The following is a 16,676-nucleotide window of genomic DNA, read 5'->3' as shown; positions in this document are numbered from 1 at the left end:
TATCAGGGGGTTCTGGTGAATTCCACTATGTGGTTGTCATGCAACTTGGTGAGAAGGAATGGCGAAAAAGGCAGAGGTAAGCAGCAGCCGGGCTTCAGCCCCACAACATGCCTTGTGATAACCCTTTCAGTATTGTTCCATCTCCATGCACAGGGGCCATGACACAGTATTGTAATTCTTCTCCTACCAGACTGAAAGCTGATAATCTAGCCCTGAGGCTTCGAAGATCAAAGAGAAAGAGATACTGAAAAGACAAACTAGAGGTAAATCAGACTGTAATTGCAATAAACCTGGCCTTCCTATCCTGCATACCTACATATTTTTACTTTCACTCATCTTGTGTCTGTTCATGAGTTTATATAGTTAAAATCTAACTGTGAAACCGAGACTGTCCACTTTCTGTTGTCTGCTGCATTGCTTAAATCTGTAAGAACAGCTCAGACCTCGGTATTAATCTATCAAATCACAATTTGCATGAAGCAAGCCATAATACTGACTCTTTTGGGCTTTTATAACTTACAATTCATGCAGTCTCCAAAACTGAATAACCAACACCTCTATACTTTTATTTGGAGAAACTGAAATTCATTTCACAGCAAATTCAATTCATAGCAAATTCATTTCAATTTATAGCAAACAAGCATTCTGGCATTAATCACAAAATTAACAGCTACTTCTCACAACACAGACAAAACACATTAACTACGTCTGACTTTCACTGATAAGACTTCAAGTGGGTTTCTAACGCCAAGATTTACAACATGAAAAACTAGGAAAAATCCAGACCTGATTTTTGTACAGAAACAGTCCACTCATTGACTTTAGCAATTTAGAATTTAGAAGTAATTTCTAAATTTTTCCCTTAAATAAGGACTTCAGTTAAATTTACTATCCTACTTCATACCTACTAGGCTAGCAATGAGACAGTGCTCTCTGTACCGACAGAAATGAGCTGAGGATGGTTTGAAAGGGAAGGCGTGCAGAACTAAGCACCGGGTGACCATGCTGTCAGGAAGAGTTAGCTCTTGCTGAACAGATATAGGAAAGAAAAGGCTCCCATGGGAGAGCAGCCTTTGAACGTCTTGAGGATAGACCTTCCATGTCCCCAAGGCCATTCTAAAAAGACACTTAAATGCAAGTTTTCTCCTCTGCCTACCTTACTTCAGCTAACATTAACTTTCAACACGAGTGCTAGTGATTAAGCTTCCACAGTCATGCTCACCTGTAATTGTTTCATAAGAAGTACAACTAATGTGATTACAACTAACACCTCCTATTTAGAAAAGCTTGTCATAGCGACAAATGGTATACCGCAGCTGCAAACAGTGAATGTATCTATCAACACCATTAAAATGGAAGTGGAGGAACAAATTATGGAAACTGTGAAAAAAACACTGATCTCAACAGGCTGTCAAACTGTGTTTTTCTTTTGGAAGCTGACAGTATACAGGAGTTAACGCAAATTTTTTGAAACACAAAATTAGGTTTCATACTTTCCAGGACAATTTGAATGAAAAGGAGAGTAGCTAATTTGCCACAGTCAGAATTTTATCTAAACAGGAACAGCAATTTTCACAGTGCATTAGCATTTGAAAGAGCAGCCCTGATTCCCAGGAGTGCAATTCTGATTTTGAATTGGTATAAATTTAGTGAAATCACCAGATTAACAGAATAGTTACTGTAATTTAACAAATTTAGCCTTGGATCACAGAATGCATAGTCTAAAAATATTATAAATTTGTGTATAATATATTGACCTTAAAATGCTACTGAAACCGGAAGAACTATTGGATCATACTTTCCTGAATACATCTAATTTTATTTGTTTTCCATTCAGCTTAGAAAGATACTATTTCAACCATTACACTGCATTTCAGCAAAGCACTAGTAACACAAATAGAAACATAACACTAATTGACAGATGCAGAATCATCCAGAAGGCCACAATTCAAGGCCACGCTACAGAATGTGACTTAGGAGGTCCAGGGTGGTACTGGGAATCACAATAAGGTACAAGCAGAGAGGACACTGAGGAAGCTCAATTTGGGGTACAATATACTGTTATGAGACAAAACTCAGTGTCAGTGGTAGGAAGGTGAAGTGGCAAGGACACCAGGATGTCTGACTTGCCGTCCCTGACTGAAGTCAGGGCTCCTGACAAAGTTCCTTTAGTACAGTAGAGAACTCTTGCTTATGCTTACATGAAAACTAGAAGAGACTCTTGAATCCTACAGTACTACCCCATACCCTGCCCACCTATATATTGGTGAAGACCTAAAGGTTAAAGTTGCCCATAAATCAATTGCAGTCACACAAGTACAAAGAGCAGTTCATGTTCTGCCCCTGCCTCAAGACCTAACCCACACCAAGGGAAATGCTCCCTTTTCTCTCACCCTTCAAGCCCCCTCCCCAAACCCACATGGCAATTCTGGAAATAATGTGCCTCTGCAGCACACAACAAACAGGGCAAATTACCAGATCTGACACCCTGCAATTCCTGAGTTACTTCAGAAAAAATTCTGAGGGGAAATAATGCTCCTCCCTGCTGCCAGCAGTCCCATTTCGTCCCAGAGGATCCTGTGCAATTCCAGGGATTTCACTGTGCTGCATATGCTCATCATGGCTGCAATCACAGTCCCAGACATGAATACACACGCGCTTTGCAAACACAGGAAGCACTGTAATATATTTCTGTCTCCCACCTGCTTCACTGCAAAGTCAGCCATCTTATCGTAAACTGCAAAGTAATGGATTATCTTCCATTTTGTTTCTTCTGCTGAGCTGTGGGGGCATTACCTTCAACTTACCTAAAATCATTATTGATAAGGATCCATAAAGCATTCTATTATAAAGTGGAAAGTACATTATACACAGAAAACTGTGTAAAGATAATACTTACACTTGAAGTTTTAATTTGTCTTTAATCTATCCTATATTCATTTTTTGTGCTTATCTGTTGTCTGTCTTTCTACTGTAACAGAAAAAAAAGGAAAAACAAGAGCCACAGAAAAATCACTTCTACACTCCATAATGGAGCAAAGTGAAAGTAACTCACTTAAATCAATATGGTTATAGTACTGTACAACAAGCTTCAAATTAGAATCAGATTATTGCATCTTTTGATGTCTTGCAGCTTCAGGAGTTAAACGACGGAATAAAAGCCTTCAGTCTGAAGCCTTAGAAGTTGATCTTTGCTTCTGAAAATGTGTGATTTTAACTTAGTAAGACCACATTTTTAAAAACAGGAATTCATTTGTGTTAATAGTCAGGAGACGCAAACAATGCTTTGCATGTGCAAAGCAGAGCATTTTCTGTATCAGCGCTTGCAAATCCAATGCAAAAGTTCACAGTTACAAAAAAGCGTTAAAAAATTTCTCAGCTCGCACAATCTTGAATTAAATTCTTCAAAATGTATATACATATTTAACAATTTGGAGTATTCAACAACAAAAAAACCCCAACCATAAAACATTACACAATTTTCATAAATCTACCTAATCAGGAAAAGAAACCCAAGTTTTCTCCTCAGAGATATGGCATGCAGATCTCAACCTTGCTTTCCCGAATTTTGCAGTATTGTCTGTCAATGGTCACAGCATACAAATTTCTGATTAGTAAGTTCAATTACAGAGCAGATGAGTTTATAATGCTGCAAACGAAACTGTGCCAGCACAGTAATGCATTATGAGTAACGCAACATGAGTAATGTATCATTCAGCTGAGAGATTTGATGTTGCCTCTGTTAAGAAATAAACCAAAGACTGCTAAACTTACTATAATTCATTAGGTCTCTTTTCCCACATCACACAAATACTTCTGAGGACTTTTTGACTAGGTTTATACCAAATATAATCTACCCTTTTGTTACCTTGAGAACTGCATTGCTTGCTTTTCTATTTCACATTCTCAGAAATCGCTGGTGATGGTGATACTGGAGTGCATCCAAAGTATATACAGATTGCCCAGAAAGAGTGCATATTCAACAATTCTAGTTTCTTTAGCCATTCTTTATAGATTTACATGCCAGTATAATAAAACTGAATAAGCTATTATTGTCTGTCATAAGTCTAATGGATCTTTCACACATACAAGGAGGCAGGTAAGCGCTACTGTTCAACATTTTGATTCAAACAGGCAGACAAGCAGAAAACAGTTGCCAGAAGAGATAAAGAGAGAAAGGCATACAGAAGAGAAACCACTGGAAAAAAATGCTAGAAAATAGTGAGTTTAGTCATTTAAGAAATGCCAGACAAGCTTGATGGAGGAAAAGTTGCATATGTCTGGTTTGTAGGACAGATTTTCAAAAAAACACAGCCTCCTTTGGGAATTGCTAGGGTTAGAATCAATCTTTTATTTTTTATATCCAGGTGGACATTAATGGACTATCAAGATTGACATTGTAGCCTAGTGTCTCTGAATGTCCACCATTCAAGCAGTATGGGTTTTCAAAAGCTGCAGCAAAAGTATTAACATATAGAGAAATTGAGAAGCCGATTGAGTGTCCACATAGACATATGCAGACACCTATTTATTGAAACAGTGAAAGTCAGTAGTCACAGGCAAAGTCATTAGGAAAAAGTTCTTGTAAAGAAGTAAGACTGTTCTTGAAGCTACATTCTCAGCACCAACACTCAGCCCCCAGAAGTGAGCTACCTTTTCTAACCCACACATGCAAAACCTCCCACCTATAAAATGGCACATCACGGTTTTAAACCAGTGTTCCATTTAGCTAGCCTGTATAGGAAATAATTTTTGGAGAACCATCCAGCTAAATCCCATTTGTTCTACATCTGAAAGGAAGACGAAGTAAACCCATTCCGTCTCTCACTACTTTAATAAGACTATCTTTGGGACAATCTGGATTCAGCCTGACCCTTTTGACTGTACTTTACAGCAATTCTCTTTAGTGACTTCCAAGATTACAAATGCCTATGCAGCTTCAACCCCATGCCAGATATTTAGACCGTGAAGGATCATTCTTAAATCTCAGAGTCCACAATCATCAAGAAAGCTAAGGTAATTAGCAAGTATGCACACAGTATGAGAATATGGTAGAGTGTGGGTCATCAGATGTTGAATCTTTCATAATTTTGTAGGGTGTAAAGTGAACATTTGTGGGCTGGGACAGAGGCAGAGGATTATAAAGAAGTTTCCTGGCTGAGAAAAGTGGGGTATGGTCATTGGAGTTTTTCTAATAGCTTTTCAAATTACATTACTATCATACTAGCAGGATTTTTCTTCAAATACTGGCAACTAAAATGTGCCCCATTTTATTTCAAAGAAAGAAGACAATAATAATTTTGGATGTTGTGAAATTTAAGTGCACACTGTAAGTTGTAGCCTTCATGATAATTTCAGTGAAGTACTTTGGCTGTCAGAGTTCTCAACAGGCCTGCTACTCTGTCCCCTGCCAGTGGTAAAGTATTGATAGACACAAAGATAGAGCTTGATCTCTTCCATCCTCTTCACACTGAAGGCTCTCTTGGGTCCATTACTGAAAGAAGGTACTTGCATCAGTATCAGCATAATTCCGTTAAGGATTCCAGGTATCAGTGTTGGTATGTTAATAAATCCACTGCTTGGTGGGGTTTTTTTGGTACTTGAATTTTTTCAGGTAAGATGGCCTCCATTTCAAAAAACAATGGCAGACCAAAAAAAAAAAAAAAAAAATAAAAATATCAAGCAAGATGTTGGATGGACCAATTTGACACAGGCAAAAGAAATTCCTTGCTCCTGCTTTAAGCTGCAGTCTGAATGTCTTAACCTGAAGCAATACAGACTTTCTCAAGAGTATGCTTTTTGGATTTAATCAGGACCTCAGAAAATTACCATATGGTGGTTCTGCAAATCAAATATAGCATCTCCTGAATATAGCATCCAAGTGTCCTTCCTGACACACCTCAGTCTTTCAACTCTTAAGACACTCTAGCTTGTAAGGAACATTTACTGCAGCGTTCTATAAGTTACAATACTGCTTAGGATAGTATTCAATTTATAGATTTTAATAAGTAAAGTCTTTTTGTATTATGGGCATGACAACCCACAGATCAGTTTACTTTCTCAATGGAGAACCCTGACATTTATACACTGAATAGAAAACTAAAACACACTGTGGGTATGTGATGGCAGCAAGAGTTAAGCACACTCATTTTTGTTCACTTATTTTGCTTGATAAGCACAAAGTGAAACCACAACAGCAAAGAATTTCATGCAAACTGGCTACTGGAGGACCAGGACATTCACTGGGGCAAGTGGCCTGGAAGGATGGACAATTCAGGAGAGGCATGCTCAGCTCTCCTGTAATCAGACCTCCCCACAGAACCAAAGCATGCCCAACTCTGCAACTTTATTCCTTTTTCCTCCTCTCTTCCTTGCAATCAGTATAATTTGGTGGGACATTTCTGTTCCTGACCAAGTATACTGCAAGGCTTTCCTGTTTACCTGGAATTTTAAGTAAGGTAACATGGCAGCAACTTCATCCTTAGCTCTAATTCCAGGCGACATATATATGTATATACTTGCTGTTAAGGCATTATTGACAAACACAGTATATAAAGAAACACAACTACCAAGACATACCAGTGGTGATATGTCCATCAGGTACTAACAGGGGAAAAAAATAAAAATAAAAATAAAAATAAAAAAAAAAAAAAAAGGCACTGTGGTACCTTTTAATGGTACATTTATACACTCCTAAATGAGCAGGCCAAGGAGGTAATTTCTAATGCATAATCTAACTGCCTGTTGCGCAAGACAGTACTCCTCCAGATGCTGATCCAGGGGTTGTGTGACATTAACTCTCCAAGAACTGGCAAGTGGCACACATACATGATGTCTGGTTGCAGCAGTTTCTCAGAACTACAGCATATGCATTCCCCACTTACATGCCTGCAACTGCTGAAGCAGTCATCTCACGTCCTTTAAGATACCATGTACTACCCCTCCACTGCTGTCTTTCCATGACTCACAGAGGAAGTTGTCCTGCTGTTTCTTCCCACAGAAAATTGTACCCATATACTTCTTCGCACCATCTTACACTTGACTGGTTAGCACATCCACAGGCTATGTAATGGGTTTAAACATTGTAATTGAGGTGCAATTATTCTAAGAAATTCTGACAAAGTAGAAATCAGGTACAGTACCCAAGCAATAGCTTGAAACAAGAATATCTATATAGCTACGCCTCTATCTAACATCTAGACTTTAAAATAAAACCCAAACCAACTATTTAGCAAATGCTAACACAAACAAAGAAAAACACATATGAGAAACACATATGTATACCCTGCTTTGGTAGTTATTAAATGCTTACATGCAATCAGAGTTTCATAAGGCTTCGAGACTGAAATTTTCTTGCTCCTTATTTTGCCCCTTAAAAAAAAATCACTGTATCTGAACATTGGAATTGTGGTCTATTGTGAGCTGAGCTGACATTATTTTGTAAATTCAGTACATACTGGAAAAGCAGAAAGCTGCTGCTATCTTTGTGAGCTAGTTGAAAAGTGAAAACAGATTAGAAAAAATAAGTTCATCAATAGGCAGCAACACTGCTTTCACACCAGATTTGATGAATAAGTCCTCCCAGCGGCACTAACACCTGATACGCACATTGCATGGATTAGCAAGTTTTAGTCCAGGCAGAAGAAAAAACATTATTTTTTTTTCCCTTCCAGTAACTGCTGCAGGTATATTATCTAATGAAAATACAAGATTTCTCTAAGGAATGTGAAATTTGTTTGGTGTTTTCATCAAACAACTGTATGTTGTTCATCCACTATCTGAGACGCACTGAGGCATATCTAGACCTGCTTACGTTTATTCTTAGCTTCAGATCAGACTGATATGGACTATTGTACAAGGGGGTTGTACAGGGGGATTGTACAAGGGGGTATTGCTTAAAGTACATTGCTTGCTTAACGCCTACCATGCCTTACCATGATTTATTAGGGGCTACAGCTACTTGTTAAACAATGTACACTGCTTGCTTAAGATTTATTGTGCTTGCCAAGACAGGTTGGAAGGATGCAAGGCTATTGATAAGAGTAAAGAACTGTGACTTGGTTCCTGCTCCTCGGACCCCTAAGCCGGCTGAAACCAGCCTCTGAGCTTGGACCGAGACCAAGGGACTAGGGAGCATGCACAATGACTAGAGGTGAAAAATTCAGGCCCGAGGAAGACTCGTTTACTTCATCCTGAGACCCTCACCCACGACCACCAGGAGGCACTGTGCAAGAGCAATGAACTTTTTCCTCATTATAATATGAAGCGGAGATAGATCATTAATATGTATAGGGGTGTTGTGTAACCTGATTAATATTTATACCTTTAGAGAATAAATATAGAGGGAAAACAACACTGGGTTGCGCATGCCTTTGGAGGAGCAATCCCCCATGCACCTCAGCTGAATAAAGACATACCTACTTTACAACTTTAACGAGTTGTGGAGTCTATCCGCGTATCAAGACTACCCCACTAGGGCAGCAAGCAGTTTCTCATCTCTGCCTTACCAGAACCTCAACGCAGGCATACACAAAAAAGGGTTTCTAATAACAATACGGCCACATTTGTTTAATATCTTGATCATCCTGAATCAGAATGTCTTTCTGATTCTATGATTAATGGAGCCTTTTGGAGTGTTTCGAATTAAAGGATAAATTTTCAAAGACATGTAAGAGGGATTTGCTGACCGTCTTCTATTCAGAACAGTAGAAAGTAAACAGCTCAATCCCCATACACTGCTCTGAAATGTACCCTTTTAAATACTGTATTTTCAAAAGGCGTCAGACTTGTCAATAATTAAGAAGACTCTAAGAACACCAGTACCATTTCCATTGATGTATATGTCAGCTAATGCTACTTCCAGGAAAATATTAGGACTGCAGAAAACAGAACAGCTCAAAGACTTTCATGGGAGAAAAATATGGAGTACTCCTACAGTTGTGTCACTTGAGCTGCAAAGCTGTCCCAGTTTCAGCTGGGATAGAGTTAATTTTCTTCCTAGTAGCTGGTGCACTGCTGTGTTTTGGCTTTAGTCTGAGAACAATACTGATAACATACCAATGTTTTAGTTGTTGCTCAGTAGCACCTACTCCGATCAAGGACTTTTCAGCCTTCTACTCTGCCAGTGAGGAGGGGCACAAGAAGCTGGGAGGGACCAAAGACAGGACACCGGACCCAAACTAGCAAGGGAGCATTCCATACCACAGCACGTCATGCTCAGTTTATGCTGGGGGGGTTACCCAGAAGAGCAGATAACTGCTCGGGTTGGACTGGGTATTGGTGAGCAATTGTATTGTGCATCATTTGTGTTTACAGTTGTTTTTTCTCTTTTCTCCTTTTGGTCTTATATTTTCTTCCCTTGTTATTTCCCTTATAATTATCATTACTATTAGTGGTAGCATATTATCCTTTAATTATTAAACTGTTCTTATCTCAATGCATGGGTTTTACATTCCTTTGATTCTCCTCCCCATCTCACAAGAGAGAGGGGAAGAGAACAGTCTGCAAGCAGCTGCATGGGACTTAGTTACTGGCTGGGTTTAAACCACGACAAAAGCGTATATCCTTCCTCACCGCTGCATATACCAGGCTCTTCCCCACAACATACAGAACAGGCCGTGTGACTAAGTGAAAAGTGGTCTTGCAATAAAGAGCACTTTTGCATACCAGTGTCCACTGAATGCTTTAACTTTTAGAGATTTTTTGTACAAAGTGCAGAAAAAAATCAGCAGAAAGACTCAGAATATCAGGAAGTAAACAAGGATTAGAGTTATCATGAGGAAGAAGTCAAGAGCCACCTGATGAACACAAGGAAGGTTAACATCCAATGTATTCATTGCAAATGTGAAGTGGAACAGAATCTTTCCCCAGTTGACTGGGAATTTTCTTATGTGCTAAGTGCACATGGTCCTTTAACAGTTCTGAGTTCTGAGAAACATAGTAGTTTATGTAAGTGCATAAGGGAAATCAAAATCTCAATTTCTTTTTGGATATGCAATAAACTACACATTTGTCTCCCTGATGATTTTTATCATTAATAATGCAATCTTACAAACTAAATATCAGAAGGTGTAAACAAGCTGTTAAGATTCTTGAGAGTTATTCTTCCCATTGCAGCAGGGCTTTTCTACTCTGCAAGGAATTTTTACAAATTATCTCTGAGAGACAGAGAAGGATATATGGAATTCCTTCACTCATATCCTTTATTAAATACATATTTCTTATTTAATTAAAAGATTTTCTAAGGCTATTTTTTATTCATTTGGTAAAATGGCAAAGACTGATTAGAACAAGCAAGATTTGGAAACCAATTAGAAAATAATCATTCTCAGCAGCTAAAGTAACAAACACGAACTGAATATTAGGTACATCATCTCTTCAAGATAAAAAGAAGTTCCAACTCCCTACTTTAAAAAAAAAACAAAACCCATTAAAAACAATCAAACAAACCAAACTAAAAAAAAAAACACCAAACCAAAAACAAAAAAAAAAAAAACACCACAACAAAAAACGGCAAAACAAAAGCCCCAAGAACAACAACAAAAAAAACCCCACACCAACAGCAAAAGAACAGGTATCTGATAAAAGTACTTACTACAATGTCTTCAGGAAAAGTATCCAGACTGAAAGAGCCATCATCAAACATCACTTCATAGAAAAGTTGAGATGTCACTCTTATGACTTTGCAACTATAATATCTTGTATTCCTGTGTTTCGTGATGACTGTCTGTCCAACTCTAATGCCCTTCTCACATGCTTTAGCTCTCTTGAAAAAAAGGAAGAATTAAAAAGAAAAAATAATTTTAAAATACCAGGTTATTCATCTGAAATTTATCAGTGTCAAAACAGAATTCATAACACTACTCAATGTAAAAACTTCAAATGCAAAATTGTTCCTTCCAATCGTGATCACATAAATTTGTTTTACATAGAGAGTTTCTCCATTTTATGACAAAACAAATGGCATTTGAAGAATAGCAAATCACAGCACTCAAAAATATTTTTCAGCTGATGAGTGTTAAATCTCAGCTGTCAGCTAATGTATCCCAAAGGGACTTAAAAAGCAGAAAAAAATAAAATCAAGAGCTTCTCATCCTAGTAACACAAGGAAGGCACTTCTTTCTTATGATCCTGGCTGTCTACTCATTATCTCACATATGTCCATTTGAAAAGTGAGTTATTGTGGCTTTGGTGAGATCTGATCTGTTGAACTTTTATTGCTACTAAAAGGGTCAACTACACTAGCATATATTAAGCATTTTTTTTTTTAGAACAAATGAATATAATGAATAAAAAATAATCTAAACATTCATATATTTCTAAATTTATATTTATTTTATAATAAACAGCATGAAATACTTTATATGCTAAAGTAATTACTCAATTTTTAGTTTGAAAAGCAATTAGCACTACTTTCCAAACCTTAACAGGCAGTGAATTCTTCAATCGATATAGTAATCTTAAAAAGCATCTGTGAAGAGCTGGAGAATGCTAGTTGTATAATTTTTAGCATTAACATCAAAGGGAGAAACAATGACAGCTTTTGTTAAGATTCCAAGCATTAATAGTAATGTCAATGCTTCCAGGGCAGAGAAAAAACACACAAAACTTGAACACTTCTGGTTTTGTGGAGTCTGTAGTCACTACCGTGTATCTTTCTTTGATCAGTTTCTGGGACTTAAGAGTTTTTAAACCTCTTTGCTCCCTCGAACTAAGGGCAAAGTACAAATACTCTGTACCATTTCTGGAGGTAGTATGCTAAATCTCTGTGTGTCAGAGCTCTGCCTGACATACGCATCTGGAGGATTTAGTTGAGGTCACCTCAGATAGTAAAACCCAGTGATGTTCCTAAAGCATCTTCAAATTTAGATAGAAATAATGTTCTGGGCATACTCAGAAATTATTTAACCATTTACATGTACAACAAAATTGTTTCTTCTTCTTTTCACTTGTCTATATTTAGACTGAGTAATATAATTAACTATGTAAGTAACACTTTACTGGTATTATCATATGAGTATAGAACCTTTTACACAATCTTGAAACATATATATATATGTATGTTAATTTAACTTTCCATTATTTACTTCAGTCTATTCAGTTATTTGGGCAGAAAGGGAAGGAAGGTTAAGAAAAAAACTGGAGAGTATTAACTGATTTGCCTATATGAGATAATAAAGAAAAATGATATATTACAGAAGATGATGGAGAAATAGCTCTATTACAAGGTTTAAATGTTTTTAAAGCCGGAAGATTGAACTCTTCAGAGATGATGGAAGGCAAAAGATATTTTAAGAGACAATACAGGCTTATTTAATGACAAAATTTTCAGATAAGAAGTGCCATTGCTCATTAGAACGAATAATAAACAACAGAAATGCAACCTAGTTCAAGGAGAAGATTATTTTTTTCTGTTATCTTGGTAGGACTCTTGATTTATTTCTCACAAAAATATTGACAAGCAGACTCTGTAACTGATTGCATGTCCCAGAAAACATTTCCTGCCAGAAAATCTGAAGAATTTATTGATGTTAAGAATGTAACTTTTGATCAGTAAGGACAGTTGTTACGTAAGGGAGTCTATCAGATTAAAGAAACAGCTCTGGTAGTTACCAGCTTGTTGAGAAAGCTGTGGTTTAAAAAGCATGATTTTCTTTTAACAGTAGAGAAAGCCAAGGATGAAGTAGCATAATGGCAGAAATAAAAAAAACAATGAGATACAAAGAAAAATAGCTAACCTCCCCTTCTGTGTGCAAAAGTCAGTAAGATAAGAGGGACAATCTTTCTCCTACATTTTCTGTATGACAGGACACAAAAATCTTGTTAAATAAAATATACAGAATCATAAAGCCATAGGTTGGAAAGGACCTTATGATCATCTAGTTCCAACCCCCTTGCCATGGTCAGGAACACCACACACTAAACCATGTCACTCAAGACTCCGTCCAACCTGGCCTTGAACACTGCCTAAAATAAATTCTGTAAACTATGGTATATGAAATAGTAATAATCATCATGAAATAGGCATCTGATGTATATCTAAATATATAGCAACTTTCTCTCACTAGAGTTTTTAATGGAGAATCCTCAAAATTCTGAAACCTACTTTATAAAGGAACATAACTCTCACCATCATTTTAAGCTTACTTCTCAGAACCCCAATTTTGGCATAGAAATTATGCATAACAATTCAAAACTATGTTGGCTCATGATTTTTGGGTAATATGTACTTCCTAAGGCATGCCTTAGTCTCACTGAAATGTTAAGAGACGGGCAGTAGTTAGCAGACAGTGGCAAACAATGACATTCACTCTAATACTCAGGTATTCCGCAGAAAAAGGGTCTGCAACTGTCATTTGAAAGCATCCCTTTGTTCCCTGCGCGACAGTGATAAGAAATGGCCAATAACAGAAGAAGATAATTTGAAATAGCTCAAAAGGCAGCAACAGTAGGTTTCTGCAACTCCTACCCAGTGGGTTTTTGAAACTATCTTTGCCCCTTTTAAAGACAGTCTTCAAAATGCATGTAACTGGGCCTTTTCTGATCACACTTTCCAAATGACACATAACCTGAGCGCATGTTTGCCTCCAGCTGGCTTTCTCTGACCCTCAGTGCTGTCTTCGCTAATCTTGTATGGATCCTATGGGGATTTTTCTTTCCTGTCAGCATAAATTCATATAACTTCTTTTTCTTTTTTTTTCTTATTTCCTTGTGTACAAAAGAGTTCTTTTAATCAAAACATATCCATCTGCAGCATCTATTCTCAACCATATTTCCAAGTATTCTTGCAGTTTGATAACAAAAAGGTGTGAGGAATATGTTTCATGCCCAGAGACAAGCAGAGTCAAAGAGGAAAAAATGAAAAAAAAAAAAACCAAAACAACCTACTGCCTGGAAGTAGTAAATCACAGAGCTCTCCTTGCATATTGACACTCCAGTTTACATAACAAAGTAACATAGGCCATGACAGGAATAGTCAAAAACATTCTGTACAAAATAACTATTCTGCTAGCAAATTTTTGTGTTATTTCTGAAGCTGTGCCTTCAGCAAATACAAGAGTCATGCTTAGTTTTGAGTCCATGGACCTGTAAAGAACCTATTTTTGAAAAGTAGTATCAACATCTAAAAAGTCCAGTTCTTGGTACTTGTAATTTACTTCATTTGGCAGCACTATATGGATGCAAGGATTATGCTTTCCCTTTTGATTGCCTTGTTCAGAAGACCTGTCAGTGTTTTCCATGGTTGAAATTAAAAAGATAGTTTAGGAAAAAATCCAAAAGACAATAGAGAATCTGATCCCCAGTGAAAAATATATTCAGCAATATACTTGTAAAACTATACTGCTGAGTAATTTGGACACAATTTGCTTGAGATGACAGCCCTAAATAATTTGGATGTGTACTTCACCTCATCATTGTAATAAGCACTTGCCTGATGTAAAGTGATACACTCGTAAGACAGAGTAATGACAGGAGAAGGGGCAATGGTTTTAAACTGAGGGTTGATTTAGATTGGACATTAGGAAGAAGTTCTTCGCAATGAAGATGGCGAGACACTGAAACAGGTTGCTCAGAGAAGCTGTGGATGCCCCACACCTAAAAGTGTTTTAAGGCCCTGGAAGGTGTCCCTGCCCACTTCAGTGAGGTTGGAACTAGATGATCTTAAGGTCCTTTCCAACCCTAACTATTCTATGATTCTAACAGTAGTAACAATACACATTTATCTGTACCTTTTTTATTGAGCATCCTCATTGATTTACGTATTACAATACCACTACAGATAAATGTTGTAATTTTTCCTAGTGCACAGAAGCCATCCTTTGGTTGCTGAGTTTTGGGTTGTTAGATATTTTGTTTAAACTTGACGAATGCAGCAATCACAGGTATTCACTGAGCATTTAGGCACAGTATCTAGAGGCTATATTAGTGGAAAAACAGGTAATTTAATTTTGCTTCCTTGAAATGAGGTGAAGTAAGTGTCCTTGCTTTATGTACAATGCTTTCAACTGCTAAAAAACCAGAAGAATTTTTTTTTCTTTTTGCTGACAAGAAAATCTGATTCCTGTAAAAATTTGTAAGGTTACAAAAATATTTCAGTCTGCGCAATTCCCCTGTTCTGCTTTCAAGCAAGGACATTAAAATAGAAACTACAAAAGTTTGTTACGAGTAAGATATATTGCTATGCCTAATGGTGAAGTGCAATGTAATTTCTGCATGAAGAAATAGCTAATAGATGAGAAGAGCATAACAAGAAAACCAATGGTGAAAAAACTTCCAAAGGCTTAAAGATATGATTAGATTAATTATCCAAAAGATAGCGTATAAAACCGAGCATATACAAACAGGGCAATCTCACATGCCCCAGAAGATAAGAATATCCCAGGAAAAGATTCTTTAACAAATTATCTGATCTTTCCAGTTTTTGGCCCAATGTGGAATACAAAAGCATGTTTTTTCTTTCTCTTCTGCAAATCTGATTTTTATTTGAGCCATATGAAAAAGTCGATACGTTGGTGCTGGGTTTCAGGGAAGTATGTGCTAGTCTCATTCAAGCTACCTAGAACATCTTTCACAAAACCTCTAAAACAGTAGCCACACAAAATCCTTTTTCTCCCCAGTTACTGGATGGTGGTTTTGTCTTTGAACTACTTAATAGAGATGAAGAAAGTCAGTAAGAAAAAGAGGATTTTATTGGATTCCATGTTACTGTATTACTAATGTGTTTTTTTCAGCTGACTATGTGTTTTGTTTCTTACCATTCAAAATAATAATGGCTTCTTTTCTATTCCAGTTAAAGTGTACACTAAGAAAGTCTGCAGTTTTACATTAGATTGAAAGTATGAATTTATTTCAGATTGAAATTCTGAATTTAAATAACCTACTGCTTTTCATTAGCATTTTGTAAAAAAAAAAAGTCTCTCTAGGAGAGATATACCACTATATTAAGTGCTGTATCAACATAGAAGAAAAAAATCCAAAACTTCAGCACATTTACGAATTAGCATAAAAGAGAATAAAGTGAAAAAAATCATGTGCATTGTTTAACAGCATAAGGGGACTCCAGTATCAAGAGACATATCTTGGAGGAAGGTGGAAAACTTAAGGGGCTAAGGAAGTGGCCACAACATAGAGAAAACAGTTTTACTGTTTAAACAAGTAAAACAGGGCTCTTTCACTCTTTTAAACAAAACTGTTTCGCTGTTCACTGTCAAAACTAGGTAAAACCAGATCCTGGTTGTGTTTGCAAAAATGTGTTATGCATATTAAGTACCATTTCTCCCAGGTAATGGTAGAAGGAAAAAACTTTAAGGTGTAATAGTTTGTTACGTATGGAAATATGATAGATGGAGATACTATAATAGATCACATGGACCCCTTCTTCCATGTTCTATGGAAACATACTTTAATTCTGCAATTCCACTTTTTAACAAATAAGGAAACAAATTCCTTACCACACTTTGGTTGATCTTGTGCCTCAAACATGTGATATAGACAACATATGGCCAGTCATCAGGTTCCATCAGCACTCCTGCAGCATGGGCACAGGTAACATGGAAGGAGGCTGGACAGCGTCCATATGAGCACTGAATGCAGGCACCAGAGATTTTCTTAATTCTGTGTTTGCACAAGATACATTTCTGTAGAAGCAAAATAAACAGAGCATTTATCATACTACA

General features: G+C 37.0%; 1 protein-coding gene across 3 annotated transcripts in view; it reads right to left on the bottom strand.

Annotated features, from left to right (window-relative positions):
• Positions 1-16,676, bottom strand: part of KDM4C (lysine demethylase 4C) — a gene marked incomplete at its 3' end in the record, with an annotated part of 280,296 nt that overhangs the window by 16,972 nt on the left and 246,648 nt on the right. For all 3 annotated transcript variants that reach the window (XM_080636683.1, XM_080636681.1, XM_080636682.1), the window contains 2 exons: positions 16,452-16,637; positions 10,595-10,765 (listed from right to left, as the gene is read on the bottom strand). In XM_080636683.1, coding sequence (XP_080492809.1) covers positions 10,595-10,765; positions 16,452-16,637 — 357 coding nt within the window. The remainder of the gene's footprint in view (positions 1-10,594; positions 10,766-16,451; positions 16,638-16,676) is intronic.

The sequence above is a fragment of the Psittacula echo genome, assembly GCF_963264785.1.
Source record: "Psittacula echo genome assembly, chromosome: Z".
In the NCBI taxonomy this organism is placed as follows: domain Eukaryota; kingdom Metazoa; phylum Chordata; class Aves; order Psittaciformes; family Psittacidae; genus Psittacula; species Psittacula echo.
This window is presented reverse-complemented; position numbering and strand designations above follow the sequence as displayed.